At 45.9% G+C, this 21627-nt stretch overlaps 1 protein-coding gene across 4 annotated transcripts; it reads left to right on the top strand.

The window, feature by feature from the left end:
* The first annotated feature begins 2831 nt into the window (after nt 1-2831).
* On the top strand, nt 2832-19505 carry KRT72 (keratin 72). Of its 4 annotated transcripts, XM_054444998.1 has the most exons (10): nt 2832-3297; nt 5211-5425; nt 11373-11433; nt 11814-11909; nt 12677-12841; nt 13370-13495; nt 17242-17462; nt 18112-18136; nt 18620-18704; nt 18920-19481. In XM_054444998.1, exons 1-10 carry the CDS (start codon nt 2872-2874, stop codon nt 19108-19110), a joined length of 1611 nt encoding a protein of 536 aa, XP_054300973.1. In that variant the 5' UTR covers nt 2832-2871; the 3' UTR covers nt 19111-19481. The 4 variants fall into 4 exon arrangements, with proteins under 4 accessions (XP_054300973.1, XP_054300977.1, XP_054300974.1 ...); XM_054445002.1 differs by lacking the exon at nt 18620-18704 and having other exon boundaries at nt 19257-19505; XM_054444999.1 differs by lacking the exon at nt 18620-18704 and having other exon boundaries at nt 18112-18146; nt 18920-19505.
* Nucleotides 19506-21627: the final 2122 nt, after the last annotated feature.

The following is a 21627-nucleotide window of genomic DNA, read 5'->3' as shown; positions in this document are numbered from 1 at the left end:
GGGAGAAAATTTTTGCAACCTACTCATCTGACAAAGGGCTAATATCCAGAATCTACAATGAACTCAAACAAATTTACAAGAAAAAAACAAACAACCCCATCAAAAAGTGGGCGAGGGACATGAACAGACACTTCTCAAAAGAAGACATTTATGCAGCCAAAAAACACATGAAAAAATGCTCATCATCACTGGCCATCAGAGAAATGCAAATCAAAACCACAATGAGATACCATCTCACACCAGTTAGAATGGCAATCATTAAAAAGTCAGGAAACAACAGGTGCTGGAGGGGATGTGGAGAAATAGGAACACTTTTACACTGTTGGTGGGACTGTAAACTAGTTCAACCATCGTGGAAGTCAGTGTGGTGATTCCTCAGGGATCTAGAACTAGAAATACCATTTGACCCAGCCATCCCATTACTGGGTATATACCCAAGGGACTATAAATCATGCTGCTATAAAGACACATGCACGCGTATGTTTATTGCGGCATTATTCACAATAGCAAAGACTTGGAACCAACCCAAATGTCCAACAATGATAGAATGGATTAAGAAAATGTGGCACATATATACCATGGAATACTATGCAGCCATAAAAAATGATGAGTTCATGTCCTTTGTAGGGACATGGATGAAATTGGAAATCATCATTCTCAGTAAACTATCGCAAGAACAAAAAACCAAACACCGCATATTCTCACTCATAGATGGGAATTGAACAATGAGAACACATGGACACAGGAAGGGGATCATCACACTCTGGGGACTGTTGTGGGGTGGGGAGAGGGGGGAGGGATAGCACTGGGAGATATACCTAATGCTAGATGACGAGTTAGTGGGTGCAGTACACCAGCATGGCACATGTATACATATGTAACTAACCTGCACATTGCACACATGTACCCTAAAACCTAAAGTATAATAATAATAAATAAATAAATAAATAAAAAATAAAACTTTAGGCTTGAACTTAAAAAAAAAAAAGAAAAGAAAATTTCTAGGAAGAAAAAAAAATGATTTCAAAGACACTCTTTGTCAGTCAATCCTACGTAAAAATTCTCCTCTTTCAATGTAATCCATTCCTTACTTTTCTATTCTCAATGGCTGGAATAAATAAATTCATTTTCGTGCTTGTGGAAAAAAAACTGGCTAAAATTATTAGGTAGAGGGAAAATCTCATGTAATAATGAAAAACATAACCTTGATCTTCTTGAAGGGTCTGCTGTCACCCAGCCACACTGACACTGCTCTTCTCCTCTTCAGAGGGAAGGGACTACAGCCCTTCTCCTCTTCAGAGGGAAGGGACTACAGCCCTTCCTCTGAGGCAGCACTGACAGCCCACCCTCTCTCCCACCTAGGACACCCAGATGCCGTTATCTGTTCATCTGTGATCGGTGCCATCTCCACCTCTTAACAATGCCCTCACAACTTTGTTCCCCATGGAGTAAACGCTTCGGCTGTTAATTATGTCCTGTCATTGGCCCAGTGGAGGCTATGTCAGCCAATTACCCCCAGGTACCATTTAGCCATCCCATGAGTTCCCCAAGGGGAGCCCAGCCTTCAGAGTATCACTGAAGGTGCAGTAACAAGCCTTGTCCTAAGCACTCTGCTGTTTCACAATCATCCTGAATGTCCCTTTGGCCAAGGCCTGGGCTGAGCACTGGGGAAGCAGGGGAGGGAAGGGTGAATCCAGGGGGCCCTGTCAATCTGATAGAGGAAATGGAACACACACCCAGAACTCAGGCAGCTTGAGAAATAAGAGCAATGAAATAATCCCACCCGCATGCCAGAGGAACAGGAGAGCTGTTGCTGAGAGAGGAGGAGACTTGAAGGCAGCTTAAGTTTGAGAAAAGGAAATTGGGTTAGGTGGAAGAAGGAGCCTCTGTAGCTTGAAGGGAATGAAGTTCTAGAATCCAGTTCTTGGTTTTAGATCTGAAGAGTCTTGACCTGTTCCTAATAACTGATCACATTTTGATGCTGAATTAGAAATGACAGGGTTGCAAATGACCTGAGCAGAGGTTTCCTGGATGAAATAAATAAGCCTCTTCTGCTATTAAAAGAAAACAAAAATGAAAACCACCAAAACCTTAGGAAATATCATCTGCTAAACCACGCCTGAGCCTTCCTGTGCCACCTCCCCAGGCCTTCTTCCCTCCCTCCCAGATAGCATGGTCCCCATTCTTAATCCAGAAATGCTTAGTGGAGAAATCTTTTCGCTCTGGTCCAAAGTCAACGCCCAACACTTGTGACCAGAGCTCTCTGTGTCCTGCCTTCCCCAATAGACTGAGAGGTCTCTGCAGACGGGGCCAAAATCTGAACTTCCTTCTTGCACATGGGACAGAGCTGTCCTCATCCAGAAGCCTGGGAGGCAGGAGGAGGACAGGCTAAGGATGATTTTTTGGGATAGTCTTGACTCTATTCATGGCCTTCTGAAGCAGAAGCAGCCTGGACTTCTGCTTCACACACCTTGGTCTCCCCAGACACACACCCAGAGGGTCAGCCCCACTGGAAGTTTCCAGGGGCGATCTTGGGAGTGATAACCCCAGTAATTGGAGGCCAGCAGGTGGAGATAAGTCGCTAAGCCCTGATAATGCAGGAGGTGAGCCAAGTAAATGCTGGGTTCTGGGTCACTTTATAGGGATTCATGGGGAGTTCACGGTGGAACAGACAAAAATCTCGGTGAGTGCATGGTAATTTCCTACATGAAGAACCCAAGAAGCCTCAAGGGATCTAAAAGGTGTTGTCGACATACAAATTAGGCTGACTCCAGCCAGCCAGGCTATTTAAGGGGCGAGCTGGGCTGAGAACGCAGCTGCTGTTTGCGCCCCTCCTGCCTCCCGCGCGGCCAGCACCGGTCCTTGCCAGCCATGAGCCGCCAACTGACCCATTTCTCCCGCGGGGAGCGCCTAGGCTTCAGCGGTTGCTCCGCGGTCCTCTCGGGCGGGATCGGCAGCAGCTCCGCCTCATTCCGGGCCGGGGTCAAGGGCTCGGCCTCCTTTGGCAGCAAGAGCCTCTTCTGCCTTGGGGGCAGCCGGCGCCTGGCGCTCAGCGCTGCGGCGGGGCGGGGCGGCGGCCGCCTGGGCGGCTTCGTGGGCACCGTCTTCGGCAGCTCCGGGCTGGGGCCCGCGTGTCCCTCCGTGTGCCCGCCCGGGGTCATCCCTCAGGTCACCGTCAACAAGAGCCTCCTGGCTCCGCTCAACGTGGAGCTGGACCCCGAGATCCAGAGAGTGCGCGCCCAGGAGCGGGAGCAGATCAAGGCGCTGAACAACAAATTCGCCTCCTTCATCGACAAGGTGAGTCCTCGGGCATCGGCCTGTCCCTGCGTTGGGCGCAGTGTGCACAGTGGTGCTGGCTCTGCCACTGGCGAGCTTCGTGGGAGCGTGGGCGGGTCATAACCTCTCCGAGCCTCCCTTTTCCATTTGTAAAATGGGCACAATAATGGGTCTTACTCCAGTGGGTTGAGATGAGGCTTAATTGGGATGTTTACAAAGTGCTCAGAACAGTGCCTGGCACATACTTCCAAAAAACAGGATGTATTAGCCCGTCTTCATGCTGCTGATAAAGACATACCCGAGACGGAAAAAAAAAAAAGAGGTTTCATTGGACTTACAGTTCCCCACGGCTGGGGAGGCCTCAGAATCATGACCTGAGGCCAAAGTCACATCTTGTATGGCGGCAGCCAGAGAAAAATGAGGAAGAAGCAAAAACGGAAACCCCTGATAAACGCATCAGATCTCGTGATACTTATTCACTACCAGGAGAATAGCAGGAGAAAGACCGGCCCCCATGATTCATTTACCTCCCCCTGGGTCCCTCCCACGACACGTGGGAATTCTGGGAAACGTAATTCAAGTTGAGATTTGGGGGGGGACACAGCCAAAACATATCAAGGACCTTCATTTCTTTCTTGCATGAGACAAGACTGCGGGAAGGGAGGGGGCAGGATCTCCAAGGAATGGGCACTTTGAGAGCTCCCAATATCAGAAGAGGAGATGGGACCCACATTCAGGGCAGGGCATTAGGAACAGAGGCCAAGAGACGTTGCAGGACATGGTGCTTGGTGCTTGAGGAGTGGGGTGAGTGTGTAGCCAGGAAGGTGATAGAGGAGGTGAGAGAAAAGGGCCAGAAAACTGAAGGGTGAGGCTGAGGAGGCACTTGGAAAGAGTGCATGTAAAGTTACAGGTTTGTGCTGAGTTTGGGGCATCCAGAAATTGGGGTAATAGGGAAGTTGTCTCCAGAGATTCCAAGGCAATGACCCCAGTGAGTGGAGAGGAGACAGGGAATGGGCTTCTCTTGTCTCCACCTGGGTGGAAGGTCTAGATGGTGAGTGATAAGGGGACAGCCTGATAACAATAGCTGACATTTATGGTGCCGTCCCAAGTGATTCTCATTTATTAATGCACAACCCATGATTCTGTTGTTGTTCTGCCTTGCAGATGAAGATATTAAGACATGGGAGGCTAAGAAATGAGCTCACCTTGGACAGGACAGTTGGTGGTGGACCGAGTGTCACCACTATGCTAGAGAAGAGGAAGTGAGGTGGCGGGAGGGCACAGGTCTGCGTGGAAGAAACACAGCAGCTATTCCAGAGGCCGGGGCATTCTCTTGCTCTTTTATGTCTGTTGTTCCCTAGCATGTTTCCTTCTGCCCCTCAAGCTAAAAGATAGGTGAGAAGAGGAATGCTGGTGTGTGGCAGAGGGCTTGGAGTTATTGAGTCAAAAAATGTGCACCCTGGTCCAGTATGAAGGAACCTTGTGAAGATGTGGTAACCTGCTGTGAACAACAAAGAAATGAACAAACCAAGTGCAATTTAGTCTACACAACAGGAGGAATGCTCTAAATGCCAGTGTGCTTTCCAATGTCACTCCCCAGTCCGTTTCTCCCCTGCTCCCCAATTCTCTTTACTCAGAAAACACCAGCATTTATAGCAAGAGAAGCTACCTCTGTCTCATGAAAACTCACTGAGGCAGAGGCAGATGGTACCATTGCTTAAGCCCTCTTCCTGATTTCTTATAGACCGGGTCCTATTTCTTGTCTTGGAGATCCAGGAGAGCATGTCCCTTGGCTGAAGCCACCCCGGGATGAACCTTGTTCTCTCCTACCCCCAGTCCCCCAGGATGGCTGCCTCTGGTTTTTGGGACCCTCTCCTCACTCTTGAGAGGCAACAACTTGGGGACTCTGGGCGATGACTACCTTTGGGTTCCAGGTGCGGTTCCTGGAGCAGCAGAATCAGGTGCTGGAGACCAAGTGGAACCTCCTACAGCAGCTGGACTTGAACAACTGCAGGAAGAACCTGGAGCCCATTTATGAGGGCTACATCAGCAACATGCGGAAGCAGCTGGAGATGCTGTCTGGGGACAGGGTGAGGCTGGACTTGGAGCTGAGGAACATGCAGGATTTGGTGGAGGACTACAAGAAGAGGTGAGTGAGTGCAGGGAATATGGCCCTGGAGGATCTGATTTCAAATGAGGTTTTCGTTTGGAGACAGCATTTTTGCTTCTTAGATCCTTTGCTGATACTGGGGGAGGGAGGAACATCCAGACAGAATGGAAGTAGGAAAAGAATAGATCTACCTACACCGGTTCTCCAAACTGTCTACGAAATGTGTGCTCAATTTCTAGCACTGAAAATGAAGGAATGGGGGAAAGAGAGTTGTATCAAAACCAGATGGACAACCCAAATGCCTTTGTAGTTCCTCCTGAGTGAAGGTTTCCACGGCAGTTCCCAGAACGTAAGACACCCCACCAATTCCAGAGCAAATTTTAAATCTAAAAAAAAGAATTTAAAAAACTTATTCCATGTTGAATCATGGCTGTGCTGCTGAATCCTGGCTTTAAAGAGAATAATTGAGAATGTTTGAGGATGATTGGGAATGAGATGGAACCAGAGGTTGTGTCTTCCTCCAAGTTGAGCTGAATATGAGACAGTAATAAATCAAGGCTCAGTGTGACCTGATATTTTGGAAGTTTGCTTCCAGATGCCAGGATTTCTAGGGACACGTGGCTTCTTCCACAATTCAAGTGGCTGGAGATCGTCAGAGCTGAGTTCTTTCTCTTGCTCCATATTCAATCTACCTGCCCATCCCTATTCTGAAATTCCCTCAAAGCAGAACCCTGGCCCAAGCCCTGCATGGAGAACCTGAGGAAGGAGGAGACACGGTCCCTGACCTCAGAGAGCACACAGATTGTGAGGACAGGTTTAAAGAACAGTTTCAGATAGCCACCAACAAGAAGAAACAAATATGGTGTGAACTGAGATCGGTGGAATTAGGATGGGAACTGGAGCCCAATTAGAGATGCAAGCAGGGTCTGGAAAGAACAGGGGGCTGCCAGACACAGTCCAGAAGTCCCACATGGAGGCGTCCAGGGGCAGTGCTATCTCTGGGCCTTTCAGATTGGAGTGGCTTTGTGCTCCTGAATCACCATGAACTAGTTGAGCAACCACAGATGAGTCTCTGTGTCCTCTGTGAACTTTAGTTTTAGTATTTATGAAAACCAAATACTGATACTTGCCTTGCTACCTAAAAGAGCTATTGAGAGGATAATGCCAGCCAGATGGTAGTGTATTAGCAGCTTTGAAAAGAATCCAAGTGCTACACAAATGTAAGGCATTGTTTTCCCTATGTCAGAAGGCTTGGATTTGAATCCTAGCTTCACTAGTAACTAGCATTATGACCTTGGCCAAGTATTTTCATGTCTTTTGCCTCATCTATAAAATTGGGATAATAAATAGAATCTACTTCATAGGGCTGTTATGGGGATTAAATGAAATAGTGTGTGCTAAGAATTTAGCACAGTGTTTAGCATGTAGTAAGGGGTACAATAAATATTAGCTGCATTTATTAGGAGTATTTTAAAACTGATTTTATGACCCATCTCTTCCACCTGTGGGTCCTCATGCCAGGTTTTTGCATCTCTCTTATGATATATCATAAGAAATGCTAATCATGTATCATCACTGAATTAGAATTTTCAGTGCATTTGCCTTCCTGTTAAACTGTGAGTTTCTAGAAGATGCACAATATATATGTCTGAAGCATCATTGTATACGCTGAAACTTTTCTCATAGACTCTCTAAAATAATTTTTAAAAACTTCACAGTTAAAAAATTTCACAGGTAAAAAATTGAAACTACAACCTTTTAATCATAAGTGTAAGTAGTTTCAAAGGGTGTAATTTCAAACGTATTATGTGTGTTCCCATTTAAATTGCAATAGCCACATCACTCATTTAGATGTATCCAATTGCATCCAGGTGCTGCAGCAGGTTAGTGCCTATCACCCCTCATCTAAAAAGCCAATGAACGGGCTCTGCTTTAAAAATCATAACTTTTACCTTGATCCTTTTCCCATTTGGATTCCAATTTTCATGCCACTTTCCCCACATAATTTTGCTATAATATAATATATTTTTATGCCTCTAAGTCTTTTATTGATCACCCTATCACAAAATATGCATGTATCTTGAAACCTTAGAAAGTTGACTTCCTCTGGCCTGTACTCCCAGCACTTTGGGAGGCTGAAGCAGGTGGATCATTTGAGCTCGAGAGTTCGAGGCCAGCTGGCCAACATGGCGAAACCCTGGCTCTACAAAAAATATAAAAAATTAGCCGGGCATGGTGGTGCGCATCTGTGTTCCCAGCTACTCAGAGGCTGAGGCATTAGAATGTCTTGAACCTGGGAGGCAGAGGTTGCAGCGAGCTGAGATCAAGCCACTGCACTCCAGTCTGGGTGACAGAGCAAGATTCTGTCTAAAAAAAAAAAAAGAAAAAAAGAAAGTTTACCTTTTGTGATCATAAGTTTTTAAATGTCAGAAGACTTATTTTGGGTTGAGTTATCCAAACAACGAAATGTATTGCTAATTTTGTTAAATAAGTATTAAACATAAAAAATGAAAAAAATTGAAACTACTTTTCCTAATGAGTTGAATGGGGCAGATTTTTTTCTAAGTGTCTTAGTTATCCATGTATGAATATTGATTCTTATTGAGCTGAGATAGGATTCTAGTCCTGTGTGTTTTCCATTCTTAGGTGAGTGCTGGGAAACTTTAATTATATAAGTAGATTTTAATGGAAGGAGTTTTGCAAGCCCAGTGTTATTTAGTTCTCAGAATGCCTTTCCAGTTTTTCTGCTTTTTCTTTCTTCCATAGTGCTTACTGTGTCTAACATGCTGCATAATTGACACAACTTATTTGTTATGTTTGTTGTTTGTCTCTCTCTGCTTCGTAAGGGCAGGGATATTTGTTTTGTTTTGTGCCTACAAAGTACCCCACACTCAACACATACTTTCTTAGGTGAATGATTACATGTCAAAATCACATAATGACTCATCATCAAAGATCATGTTTAACCATCTGTCAGCTGACAATTCAAATCCTTCTTTTTTTTGAAAGCAAAAATTAAAAACCATCTGACTTGCAAAAAGAACTTGTTTCCTAGTCAGTAAAGTCATTATCTTCCAAATTTCTGGAAAATTTTTCAATAAGGCTTTACCAAGACTGATCAAATGACCATGCTTATACAACTTATTCTGTCCTTTAGGAGCACCACGTTTAATCCAATGGATCAGAAAGAACTGGAAACATAAAACATTGTTAGTACTCAATACACCTATGCCAATTCTTTATCCTTAAAAAATAATGTGATTCTGCCTCATGTTTTTGTACACGAATACACAAACTGGCACATTTTTGAAACTTTGGAGCTGCAGATTTACCTCATTCAATTTATATAGAAAATATCTGCCCTCTAACTTCATTGGAAAAGCCAATTTTCAGTTCAAATCAGAGACATGAGTTGCTTTTTATCAGAAAAAGCCTGACTTCATTTCTAAATTCAAGTAAAAATAAGAATTTGTACTTTAGGGACTGTTATAAAATCCACTCAGCAATAAACTAAGAAATATGTCTTGTATAATAGGTTATTGAAAGCATTCAAGATTAAAATGATTTAGATTTAATATAACTAATACAACTATTTATGTTATAAACAAGAGAAATCAATATGTGCTTTTTCATGATTTAACTTTTAATTATTCATTGTAATATACTTTTAAATAATAAGTTATTTTTAAGTTAATATGCTATAAAACTTATTTTTCTTTTTAATGTGTGTATTGAACTCTAGTGTTTGGCTTCTAGAAGTAAATAATGTAAAATTATTTACAACTAATGTCATTGATTTTGACAGCCCACTTGGTCAAACGTTTTCTATGTATTTTAGGAAATAGATATAAACTACTAAAAATTAATTGATCTGGCAACTACCATATGTTTTATTTTTATTAAGGGGGTAGACATTATTAATCATTTTGTAAGATAATATAAAATAAAGATTGACTGTAATAGAAATAGCTGTTTCATGACATAATTTGATTAAAAGCTTTCAGTTATCTTTTGAATAAGACACAGAATTTGGGATAAATCATATAAACTGCTTTCTGTGTGTTTTATGTAGCATAACTAGAAAGATCTGTAGCCTCAGAAAACATCCCAGTCACATTTGAAATAGCTCCCTTCACTACCCTGCACTGCTCAGCCATTCAACAGTGCTTTTTTTTTATTATTATACTTTAAGTTCTAGGGTACATTTGCACAACATGCAGGTTTGTTACATATGTACACATGTGCTGTGTTGGTTTGCTGCACCCATCAACTCATCATTTACACAGGGTATTTCTCCTAATGCTATCCCTCCCCCCTCCCCCCACCCCACGACAGGCCCTGCTGTGTGGTGTTCCCCTTCCTGTGTCCAAGTGTTCTCATTGTTCATTTCCTACCTATGAGTGAGAACATGCGAGGTGTTTGTTCTTCTGTCCTTGCAATAGTTGCTCAGAATGATGGTTTCCAGCTTCATCCATGTCCCTATAAAGGATATGAACTCATTCTTTTTTATGGCTGCATAGTATTCCATGGTGTAGATGTGCCACATTTTCTTAATCCAGTCTATCACTGATGGACATTTGGGTTGGTTCCAAGTCTTTGCTATTGTGAATAGTGCCGCAAAAAACATACGTGTGCATGTGTCTTTATAGTAGCATGATTTATAATCCTTTGAGTATATACCCGGTAATGGGATGGCTGGGTCAAGTGGTATTTCTAGTTCTAGATCCTTGAGGAATCGCCACACTCAACAGTGCTTTTTGAGGAGGGGGCTTCCAGGGACATGCCTTAGGAATCAGTGAAGAGCTGAAAAGGATTGTTTATGTTAAGTACATGAATACAAAAGCTATTATCTAGCCTTAATTCTTTTTTTCAATGTTTTACTATGGTAAAATACACATAACAAAATTTACCATCCTAACCATTTTTCAGTGGACGGTTCAGTGGTATCAAATACATTCATAATGTTGTGCAACCATCACCACGGTCCACCTCCAGAACACGCTTTCCATCTAGTGAAATGGGAACTCTATACCCACTTAACACTAATTCCTCATTTCTTCTCTCCTCTCGTCCCAGCCCCTGGCTCCCACCATTCTACTTTCTGTCTCTGACTTAGACTACTCTAAGTACCTCACATGAATGAGATCATTTGTCTTTTGGAATATTTGTCTTTTTGTGATTGGCTTCTTTCACTTAGCAGAATGTCCTCAAGGTTCATCCATGTCGTAGCATATTGTAGAATTTTTTTTTCTTTCTAAGTCTGAATGATATCCCATTGTATGTATACACCACATTTTGCTTATCCATTTAGCATTAATTATTTCTTACCAATGCTCTATTTCATTACCATACTCTCACAAATGTCCTGTAACGCATTCTTTGAGAATAATAAGGGATGGAAGAGGTAAGCTCCTTAAATAAAATGGTTAGTACCCTTACCTCCCCAATCAACAATATGTCTGTATTAAGAACATCGCAGTCCTAACCACATTTCTGTGTCTTAGACCTTGCTTCTGTTTCTGCTTCACCTGGAACAGAAATATGTATAAGAAATAGGTATAATATACAGTTTGAAAGTGAAAATGGTGCTTTTGTTTGGTGCCTAGGAGGTTTTTGCAGCCTGGGCCACTGCATGGTATTAAGATGCCATGTGCCAGAAGGGGGTGTCTTTTCACCTCTGCTATAATGTGGGAGGGGCTAATTGTGACAGGGAGAGGGACAGTAGAATCTGCATGACATCTCAACCACAGGTGCTCTCTGAGGCAGGTAGTTTTAAGACAGACTGAATAGGCACAGAGGAGCTGGAAATTGATTCCTTTAAATATGTCCTTGCCTGCATCCCCTTAAGCAAGGTTATGTGTGCCCCAGGGGTACATGAATCCCAGTTTGAAGACCACCACCCTGCAGCTCTCATCACAGAGGTGGTCACTAACTGTTCAGTGAGTGTTTGCAGAACTGAATTACCTCATTGTCTTGCCCCATGCAGGTATGAGGTGGAGATTAACAGACGCACGGCTGCTGAGAATGAGTTTGTGGTGCTCAAGAAGGTAAGAAGGGTGCAAGGTGGGCTGGAAGAAGCTTAGACCTGACCACCTGGTACAATGATGCTTGTAGGGTGAGGAAAGGGGCCCTGTAGGTCACTCAGTCCCTTGGGCAGGGGTGACTGGCACTCTAACTTCCCAGCCCCTCCCTCCAAGTCCCTTGCCTGGGATGCATGCTGTTTCTAGAATTTGCCAGTCTAAAATCTGGGCATTTTACTGCACTTTAGTTGGTTTGCACTGCACATTAGTTGGTTTACTCTCAGGGACTGAGCCCCCCATGAAGCACAGGGTGAAGGGAGTGGAGAGAGCAAGTCTTCTGGCGGCAGGGAGGGAGGGATGGGCAGGGAAGGCCCTCTCAGGGCGGCTTGACTGTCATGTGCTCCCAGGACGTGGATGCTGCTTACATGAATAAGGTTGAGCTCCAGGCCAAGGTGGACTCCTTGACAGATGAGATTAAATTCTTCAAGTGCGTTTATGAAGGGGTAAGGACTTGGCTGACCTCCCTTGTGAGGTCTTCTCCTTTAACAAGTGGCTTCTGGCCCCTGGCTGGAGGGTGGTGTGGACCAAGAATTGGGAGGGAGAAAGCTTTCAACCTGGTGCCCCTGACATTCACCAAGGCCCTACTGAGTGCTGAACAATGAACTAGGTTTTGAGGAGTCCATGAAAGAGAAGAAATGATTCTCGCCCTCCAGGAGTTCACAGCCTGGCAGGAAAACACCATGTAGCTGAGCTTTCAGAGAGCAGAGGAAGGAATGGTGGGTTCTGCCTGGGCCATCAGTGAAGGTTCTTGGAGAGAGAGGAGAAAGAGGATGATTTCACTGGGTGCTGAGTGGGGCAGAAAAATAGAAGGTCCAGGAACCAGTCCTGTGCTAAAGCATGAGGAATGAGGAAGGGCGCAGAGGCCTGGGGAAGGGACTGGTGCTGGTGACTCCTTGGGGGCCTTCAGGTGCTAGGTAAAGAGTTCAGACTTGGTCCTATGGGCAGAGGGTGGCAGTGGCTGGTTTCTGAGGATGAGAATGTAGAAGAGGGCAGGAGTGCTCCTGAGTGTGCAATGGAGAGAGGAGTCCCAACGTTTGGGGCTGAAAGCCTAAGGTGCTCCTTCACGTGCCTGCCAGGCACCGGTGCTGAAGCAGAGTTCAAACGCTGAGGAAAGGCAGAGGGACAGTGAGGAATTTGCCCAGGGAGGACCAAGAGAACTGGTTCCTCATGAGTACCCCTTAACTAGCTCCCCTCCCCCAACCGTCCCCAGGAGATCACTCAGATCCAGTCCCACATCAGTGACACATCCGTTATCCTGTCAATGGACAACAACCGGGACCTAGACCTGGACAGCATCATTGCCGAGGTCCGTGCCCAGTATGAGGAGATTGCCCTGAAGAGTAAGGCTGAGGCTGAGACCCTGTACCAGACCAAGGTGAGCTGGGTGCCAGGTGTGCTGAGTCCCACTGGCCACAGCTAGCACCCTCTCAGTATGTGTGCATGTGTGTGTGTGTGTGCGTGTGTGTGCAAGTGTGTGTGTGTGTGTGTGTGTGTATTTGGGCTCAGTCAAGACCTCCTTTGTCTTGGAGTTGGGTCTTGTGGAAATGCCACCCCATGGGTAAGGGAGATTAACTACAGTCTTGGCTTGTTTTGCGGACATGTATGGGGCTTAGCCCTTCTTCTGTGATGGCCCTTGGCTGAGGCCACATCAGCTACAACCCTGATAGGATTCTGACACAGTTTCTGTGGGTAATTCACATATATTGTCTTATCTTCATGTTTTCTTCATGTTTCCACTTTGGCAAAATGAGGATAGGAAATTCACACTCCACCAAGGCTCTCATGTTTGAGAACCTGAGGATCTTATTGAACTAGGGCAGGATCCTTTCTGTCCAGAAGAAAAGGGACCTGCCCTAGTTCAGTAGGATCCTTGTGTTCCTCTTCTCTTGTCACCCAACCTCAGATCCAGGAGCTGCAGGTCACAGCAGGCCAGCATGGGGATGACCTCAAGCTCACCAAGGCTGAAATCTCTGAGCTCAACCGCCTGATCCAGAGGATCCGCTCAGAGATAGGGAATGTGAAGAAGCAGGTGGGTTCTATGAAATGAATCCACTAACAGTATTTATTGAGTCGCAATCTGGGCCAGACAGAATATGAAGAAAGGGTAAAACACAGTGCCCTCCTTAGGGCCTCCTCTAATTTACCAGGAGAGGATGATCTGAACAGATATGGAGGGATAAAGCAGCCTACACACTGTAGGTAAGTGTTACAGGAGCCCAGAGGGGTGAGAGGTGAATGAGGACCCCAGGGAAGCTTTGCAGGAGGTGGGATTACACTGGGAGAGGGGAAGGAGCAGGTGAAGGAGCCCGCAGGAGCAATGGGCCTAGGTAGGGATGTGCACGGCACGCATGCAGGTGGGCTTGCCTATCTGGGGCAGGCGGCTCACTGCTCAGCAGGGGTGGCAGGGAGCAGGGGACACCACTGGGTAGGAATAGGTAGGCCTTGGGGTTTAGACCTAACTCAGGAGGTAAAAGGGAGCCATTTGAAGGTTTCCCATGATGATACCTTCTGGGAGGAGAGAGAATCCAGCAGGAGATTTTAGAACAAAATGGAGGAGGCACAGCTCCCACAACCCAGATCGGGCTCAGGGCCCTGCACTCGTGTGGGGCCTGCACTAGTGCTGTGCTGTGGGGAGGACATTGCACCGAGGTCCCCCTCTTTGGGAGGTAGTACCTGTGCAACCACATCTGTGGCTCTAAAGCAAGCAAACCCATGAGTCCTCAAGTTTGTGAAGGCAGTGCAAGGGTTTAAGGCTCTCAGCTCCCAGGCAAGTCAAGTTGTCCCATCTCCTTACCCTCCCCTGCACCCCATCTCTCACCCTGCATGGTGCATGCTTACACATGTACACACACACACACAGACACACACACACTACTCCTCTGTGCTCATGGTAGTGGGAAGAAGAAAGACCAGCATTAAATAACTTACGGTGTTTTTGTTTAATCAAGAGCTATATAAGTGCAGAAAAAACACTGATGTTTGAAGCTACCCTCAGTATTCTACTACAGTGTTTAACTAATGAAATGCTATGTGTTTATGGTTGGATGAGGTTATTACTAGAAAGTGACTTGCTTTGGTGGTCAGGGAAGATACCCTCTGTGGGGAACAAATGGGGATCCCTCGCAATGCTGAGTCCCCATTGCAGCTCCTTTTGAGGGCCCTCAGCTAAGGTGCTTCCTGCCCTTCTGGCCTCCTCCATCAAAGGAGCCCACCATGTCACATGCAGAGTTTCTTGGCATTTGGTGTCCTCAGCATTCATGTGACATTTGTTTCAAAGGATGCTAAAATTTCAGGTCCTCTCAACTCGGGCCACGTTCACAAGACCCAAGCTTTTGGTGTCCCTCTGCCCAGGTTCACTCTGTGGGATCTTGGTCAGTAAAAAAGAACAGAAGACAGTTTGAAGAGTTCAAGTGACAGTGTGTGTGGCCACTCCATGAATGATTAAAACCTCTACAGTCCCAAGGGTGGGGCAGGGTTTTCTGTGGTTAGAAGGCTGGGTCCTAGGCATCTCCTTGAGGCTGTGAGCCACTCATCCAAAATGTGAGGGCATTGGCACTGCTGAGGGCCTGCCCAGCAGAGGAGGATGGTGGCAGCTGGACCATATTCTAGCGCCCATTTGGCCTTGGATCAGCTGCTTTCCTTGGTGTGAAGCAAATATGGCTTCACAGATGGGCACACCCCAGAAAGAAAACCTCAGCTCCCACCAAAACCTTAGCTGAGGGAACACATACCAGACTGAAGGGCTCAGGAAGCCCCCTAGGGGCTTTCACATAAGTGCAAGCACACAGCCCCAGCTGCAGTTATGCAAAACTATCTTCTTTAATTAATTAATTAATATGTATATATTTTTGAGACAGATTCTCCCTCTGTCACCCAGACTGGAGTTCAGTGGTGCAATCTGGGCTCACTGAAACCTCCGTCTCCTGGGTTCAAGTGATTCTCCTGCCTCAGCCTCTCGAGTAGCTGGGACCACAGGCAGCTGCACGCCATCACTCCTGGCTAATTTTTGTATTTTTAGTAGAGACGAGGTTTCATCATGTTGGCCAGGCTGGTCTTGAACTCCTGACCTCAGGTGATCCACCTGCCTTGGCCTTCCAAAGTGCTGGAATTACAGGCATGAGCCACTGTGCCCAGTCTATTTTATTTATTTATTTATTTTTAATTTTTAATTTTGGTTTTAAGTTCTAGGGTACACGTACAGGATGTGCAGGTTTGTTACATAGGTAAATGTGTGCCATGGTGGTTTGCTGCACCTATCAACCCATCACCTAGGTATTGAGCACAGCATGCATTAGCTATTTTTTTAGCTATTTTTCCTAAAGCTCTATCTCCCTCCACCTGCCAACAGGCTCCAGTGTGCGTTGTTCCCCTGCCTGTGTCCATGTGTTCTCATTGTTCAGCTCCCACTTATAAGTGAGAACATGCGGTGTTTGGTTTTCTGTTCCCAGTTAAGTAAAGGTATCTTCTAAGCCTGTTGCCATTTAGCATAGTTCTCTGTGGGATTTGGGGACCAAACTCTAAGTGTGGCAAGTTTATAGGACATTTTATTAATAGGAACTTTATTAGCCCTCATGTTTTCCCCATGATTTATGGGATCTCCTAAAACAACCTGTACACCGCAGAGCTGAATGAAGTCTAGCTGCTCAGAGACTTTTTTTCAGAGTTGACATAAAAATCTTACAGCTGATATTTCAGGCCAGGAGGGAGAGGGCAGGGGCCACGTGCCCAGGCCGCCCACTTTCTCGGTGCCTTCCCCTCCTCCCTCCCAGGTGAAGGTTTTCTACTTTCTTTCTTTCTTTTTTTTTTTTTTTGCATAGTAAGTACAACTTATTTTCTAAACTTTTCTTTATTATTATTACTATTATTATTATTATTATTATACTTTAAGTTTTAGGGTACATGTACTCAATGTGCAGGTTAGTTACATATGTATACATGTGCCATGCTGGTGTGCTGCACCCATTAACTCGCCATTTAGCATTAGGTATATCTCCTAATGCTATCCCTCCCACCTCCCCCCACCCCACAACAGTCCCCAGAGTATGATGTTCCACTTCCTGTGTCCATGTGTTCTCATTGTTCAATTCCTATCTATGAGTGAGAACATGCGGTGTTTGGTTTTTTGTCCTTGCGATAGTTTACTGAGAATGATGATTTCCAATTTCATCCATGTCCCTACAAAGGACATGAACTCATCATTTTTTATGGCTGCATAGTATTCCATGGTGTATATGTGCCACATTTTCTTAATCCAGTCTATCATTGTTGGACATTTAGGTTGGTTCCAAGTCTTTGCTATTGTGAATAGTGCCGCAATAAACATACGCGTGCATGTGTCTTTATAGCAGCATGATTTATAGTCCTTTGGGTATATACCCAGTAATGGGATGGCTGGGTCAAATGGTATTTCTAGTTCTAGATCCCTGAGGAATCGCCACACTGACTTCCACAATGGTTGAACTAGTTTACAGTCCCACCAACAGTGTAAAAGTGTTCCTATTTCTCCACATCCTCTCCAGCACCTGTTGTTTCCTGACTTTTTAATGACTGCCATTCTAAGTGGTGCTACTTTCAGATGCAGAGGCGTGAGCCAGGGTGAACCATGCCTGGAGTTAGGGGAAGGACAGACTCACCTCTAGGGATGGCCAAAGTTGGATAAACCAGGTGGCTCTCCAAGCACTTACCATCAGTCAGGACAAAATGAGGGGAGGTTGTCCAAGCAAGATCTCAGAACTGGGCTCTGACTCTTAAGTGCTGGATCTGTTTGCCCCTCAGTGTGCCAACCTGGAGACAGCCATCGCCGACGCTGAGCAGCGGGGGGACTGCGCCCTGAAAGACGCCCGGGCCAAGCTGGATGAGCTGGAGGGCGCTCTGCACCAGGCCAAGGAGGAGCTGGCACGGATGCTGCGTGAGTACCAGGAGCTCTTGAGCCTGAAGCTGGCCCTGGATGTGGAGATCGCCACCTACCGCAAGCTGCTAGAGAGCGAGGAGTGCAGGTGAGGGGCCGGATACCCTGGGTCGGGACCAGTTTTCTCTCTGCTTTGGTAGGAAGCTCCAAGGCAAACAGTTTGGTCCTGTTTAGGTCCTACTGAAGTAAAACCATACAGCAAATGGTCTTGTCACATGATTAGGAAGGCCAAAATTAGACAACAAGAAAGACCAAGTTGTAAAAAATCCCAAAGGCTGTGGGAAAGGAGGTATTAATGCTGGCAGTGTTTGAGAAACAGCATCCCCTGACCCTTCATGGTGCATTTTTGTGGGTGGGGGGAAGAGCAAGATGGCCTCTAAGGGCTGTCCAAGTTCAAGGTCACTCCAGCAAAGCCTGGGGCTCCAATGGGGAGGTAAACTCATTCTTCTTAATCGTCTAAGAACAGTGGCATGACTAGAGGGAAGTGGAGGCCTAATGATCCCACACAGCAAGCAGTTCTAAAGCATCTTGATGGAGGGATGACTCCTTGCAGCAGATTTTCATCTCAGTTTTCTATTTCTTGGGGGGGTCGCACTAGGATGTGTGGGAAGAAAGGAGGCTGGGATGGGGTTGGGAAGGCACGTTCTGCGTGGAGAGGCTTATTCACAGAGGTGACTTCCAGGTGGTTGGGGTGATTATTTATGGGGGATTTACCTGTTTTTCTTCTCCTTCTTCAGGATGTCTGGCGAATATCCAAATTCTGTGAGTATCTGTAAGTATCTGCAGATCTCAGTTCTGCCCTTGGTCACCTTACCAGAAGTCTGAGTCCCTTTAATTCATGACACAAAAGAGAAATCAGAATGACAGAGGGGGCTCAGGGGAGACTTAAGGGCAAAAGGAAGGAGCTGGCTGTAGTAACTAAGGGGAAGCAGTGGATGGAGGAGACTATCATGAGAGATGAAAGTACAACCTATAGAAAGATCAAATGATACTCATGAGTGTATCATCCAACGAATAATGCTTAATGGTGACATTATTTTTCTGTTGACCAAAGCAAAGGCCTCAGATTGTAGTTAAGGGGAATTGAGGGGCCTGAAGGTTTGGGTGGTGGAATGAATGAATGAGATGGAATGGTTGAATGAATGAATGAGAGCATGTCCTCAGCTGTAAAAGCTGGAGAGCTTGTGTGGAGAAGCTGTGGTGCTGAAACACAGGGCTCTCAGTGGCCCCTTTCCTCATCAGCAGACCAGCAGCACCAGATGGGCCCTGGGAAGTGCCTCTCTTCATTTGGTCCTGCCCATGGGGGAAATTCACACACTAATAGGAAAAGGTAAAATGTATGAGGCTAAGTGCATGAAAAATGAAGCCGTATGATCAGTGCTGATAAAAATCTCTTAGTAGACTGAAACACACAACAGAGAGAATCCATCTCAGCAGGAAGCCACTGTGGGCAAGAGTAAAGGGGGTGGCCCGGGATGCCCCAGAAGGGGCTCTGACGTGGGGCTACAGCTGACTGGGGCTGAGGTCTTCTCTCATCCATTCCAGCCGTCATCAGCAGCACCAATGCTGGGGCAGGAGGGGCTGGCTTCGGCATGGGCTTTGGCGCCTCAAGCAGTTATAGCTACAAAACTGCAGCTGCAGACATCAAGACCAAAGGCAGCTGTGGCAGTGAGCTCAAGGATCCCCTTGCCAAAACCTCAGTGAGCAGCTGTGCCACCAAAAAGGCCTCCAGATGATGGACAAGTGGTTGGCTCTGTAAGCCGAAGGCTTCCCAACCCACCCATCTCCTCCCTCTCCTTCCCTGGGCTCCGTTTCCAAGTCAAGAAATGCTTTGTCTGTCACTACAGTCCCAAACCCATTTCCTCTCCCTGCTGTCCTCAAGGTGTGATGCTTCAATGCAAGGAGTCCAGTCAGGAGCTCTCTCAGTGGCCTCCTTCTTGGTCCCGTTTCGTTGGGTCATTGCCTGAAATGCAAAGACAACACACTTACCCAGGATGTTTCCCCAAGGCCAGCTACAAGCCCCTCTGCCCCCATGCCTTTCTTGGGCCTTCACTGCCAAGGGACTCTCTTCATCTTCTGATTGGGATTGTGTCTAGTTCTCTGCTTCTCCTGCAATAAATGATTAAATCTGTTTGGTACTCAGTTGAATCTGTTGCCCAGGATGTCACCATCTGCAGTGCCTTAACTTTTCTTCATCTGACTCTTGCTTCGCTCTGGGTCCCTGGGCTCATGTGGCTCTTCACTGGTTTTAGCCAGGTAGGCACTGGGTGAGGGCTGATCCTTGTAAACAGTTGAAATGTATTACCGAGGCCGCTGCTGGGCAGGCCCATTACTTCACATGCCCTGTGCCACCTATTCTGCACAATAGCCTTGCAAGTCATTACCCCATGACAGATACAGACATTAGAGCTTCCGCACGGCTTCCTGCTCTGGTTCTCAAAGCACCCGCGGTTGTGCACACTCACTGTCTGTGTAGTGAGTGGTGGTCCCTTCATTCTCCCCACTGTCTCACTCTCTACCACCTACCACTCACTCCCTAGTCCTGCTCCCACACAATGGCCCTGCCTTCCTCTTCCTTCAACCGACTTCCTTTTCACTCTAATGTGTAAAGCCTGTGTGTATATATGCTTATAGCCTCTCTATCTAAAGTGTATATGAAATAGTGGGCTTGTTTAACAAATATTTAGTGAGCTAGGCATTTCTCAGGCACTGGGAATACCAGAATAAACAAAACAGGCAAAGACACTGGCCCCATAGAGGGAGAGTGAAAATATGCACCTACCAAAGCAACATATAATATGAAGTCAAGCAGTGTTAACTACTATGAAGAAAAATTCAGTGGAGTAAGAAGCTGAGAGATTCAAGGATGCTCTTTTAGCTCTGCGTGTGTGTGCATGTGTATGTATGTGTGTTTGTGTGTGTGTCTATGTGTGTATTTCTGCAAGAATGTTTGTTTCTCAGAGTCAGTTAGCACAGTTGATTTGAGAAAAACCCTTAATGCGAGACCATCTTTTAAGTGCAAGCCTCGTTTGAGGATGGCGTTCAGAGTGCCCGAGATCCTGTCTCCCCTGCATCGTTTCCTGCCTTATTCTCCAGCCTTTCCCCATGCAGGCCAGACTTTTCACACCTGAGGGCCTTTGCACATATCATTTTCTCAGCCTCAGATATCCATTACCCGCTGATGGACAGCCTGCGCACCTGTGTGGCCTGGCTGAGACTCCACCACCCACATTTCTGTGGTGCCTGGTCCCTCCAGGAGGACCCATCCGTCTTCAAGCATTACATGAGAAGGATCATTACAGCTGTGGCCCAACACCTCCCTACCCCACACCTCCATTCTACAGGCAGGGAAACCGAGTCCCAGATGGCTGAGTGATCTGTCCATGTTCACAGCACTGGTGAGCAGCCGGAGCTGGACCAGTGGCCTGTACACTCACAGCCCTGTCCTGAGCCTGTGTTAAAAGCCAGCACTCTATTTTTCTGGTGTCATGTCAGCTGCTCACATGTCTGTCCCTCACTCCATGCCCTACATCCCCTTGTTTCAGGGTCTGGCTTGCAGTCAGCAGTTTTGCCATGGGAATGCATGCCTTAGTTTAGCCCACCTTCCCTGGGAAAAAGAGCTGGATATACACACAACATACCCATATCTCGATGATCTGGTATGCAAGTGATGTGACATATTTGTGTTAATAAATTTGTGTCTTATATGCATTTGTGTGCAGGCAGTCACTCAAACTGGGACACTTTTGATCTAAATAAATACTAAGGTAGATCCTTGGACAACTGGCAAAGCCAGGACTGTGAGATAAATGGTCCCCTTGGGCCTAGCATTGTGGCAGAAGAGTCATATACCTAGCTTTGAATCCTAGCTCTTCTAATGGCCAATAGTGGCCTAGTGCAAGATCCTGCCCTTGTAAAAGAAGATAAATACAAGCTGGCCGTTATGAAGTGCTTTCTGTGTGCCAGAAACTGTTCTCAGCACTCATTCTGGTAAGCACTTTATGGCTGGTAACTCAATTAATTCTCCCAACAATCTGACATGTATTATTTTTATAAGATGTGATTATTATAATGTCCATTTAACTTGTGAGGATATTGAAGCTCAGAGGAGTTAAGTAACTAACCAAATGTCACCTGGTTAGTAAATGGGAGGAACTGAATTCCAGTCTGATTCTGGAGTCTATGCTCCCTGCTTCGACACCTCCTTAACTTTCAAAGAACTCACCTTAAAGGAGATCAGAGAATAGGAAAAG

This window comes from Pongo pygmaeus, chromosome 10 (genome assembly GCF_028885625.2).
Source record: "Pongo pygmaeus isolate AG05252 chromosome 10, NHGRI_mPonPyg2-v2.0_pri, whole genome shotgun sequence".
Lineage (NCBI taxonomy): Eukaryota > Metazoa > Chordata > Mammalia > Primates > Hominidae > Pongo > Pongo pygmaeus.
This window is presented reverse-complemented; position numbering and strand designations above follow the sequence as displayed.

Excerpts from the sequence above, each read along its gene's own strand:
- KRT72 (XM_054444998.1), top strand. The coding sequence starts at position 2,872 with ATGAGCCGCCAACTGACCCATTTCTCCCGCGGGGAGCGCCTAGGCTTC. Across the intron at positions 13,496-17,241 it reads TAGGGAATGTGAAGAAGCAG|TGTGCCAACCTGGAGACAGC; the intron begins GTGGGTTCTATG and ends TTTGCCCCTCAG. Across the intron at positions 18,705-18,919 it reads TCACACACTAATAGGAAAAG|CCGTCATCAGCAGCACCAAT; the intron begins GTAAAATGTATG and ends CATCCATTCCAG.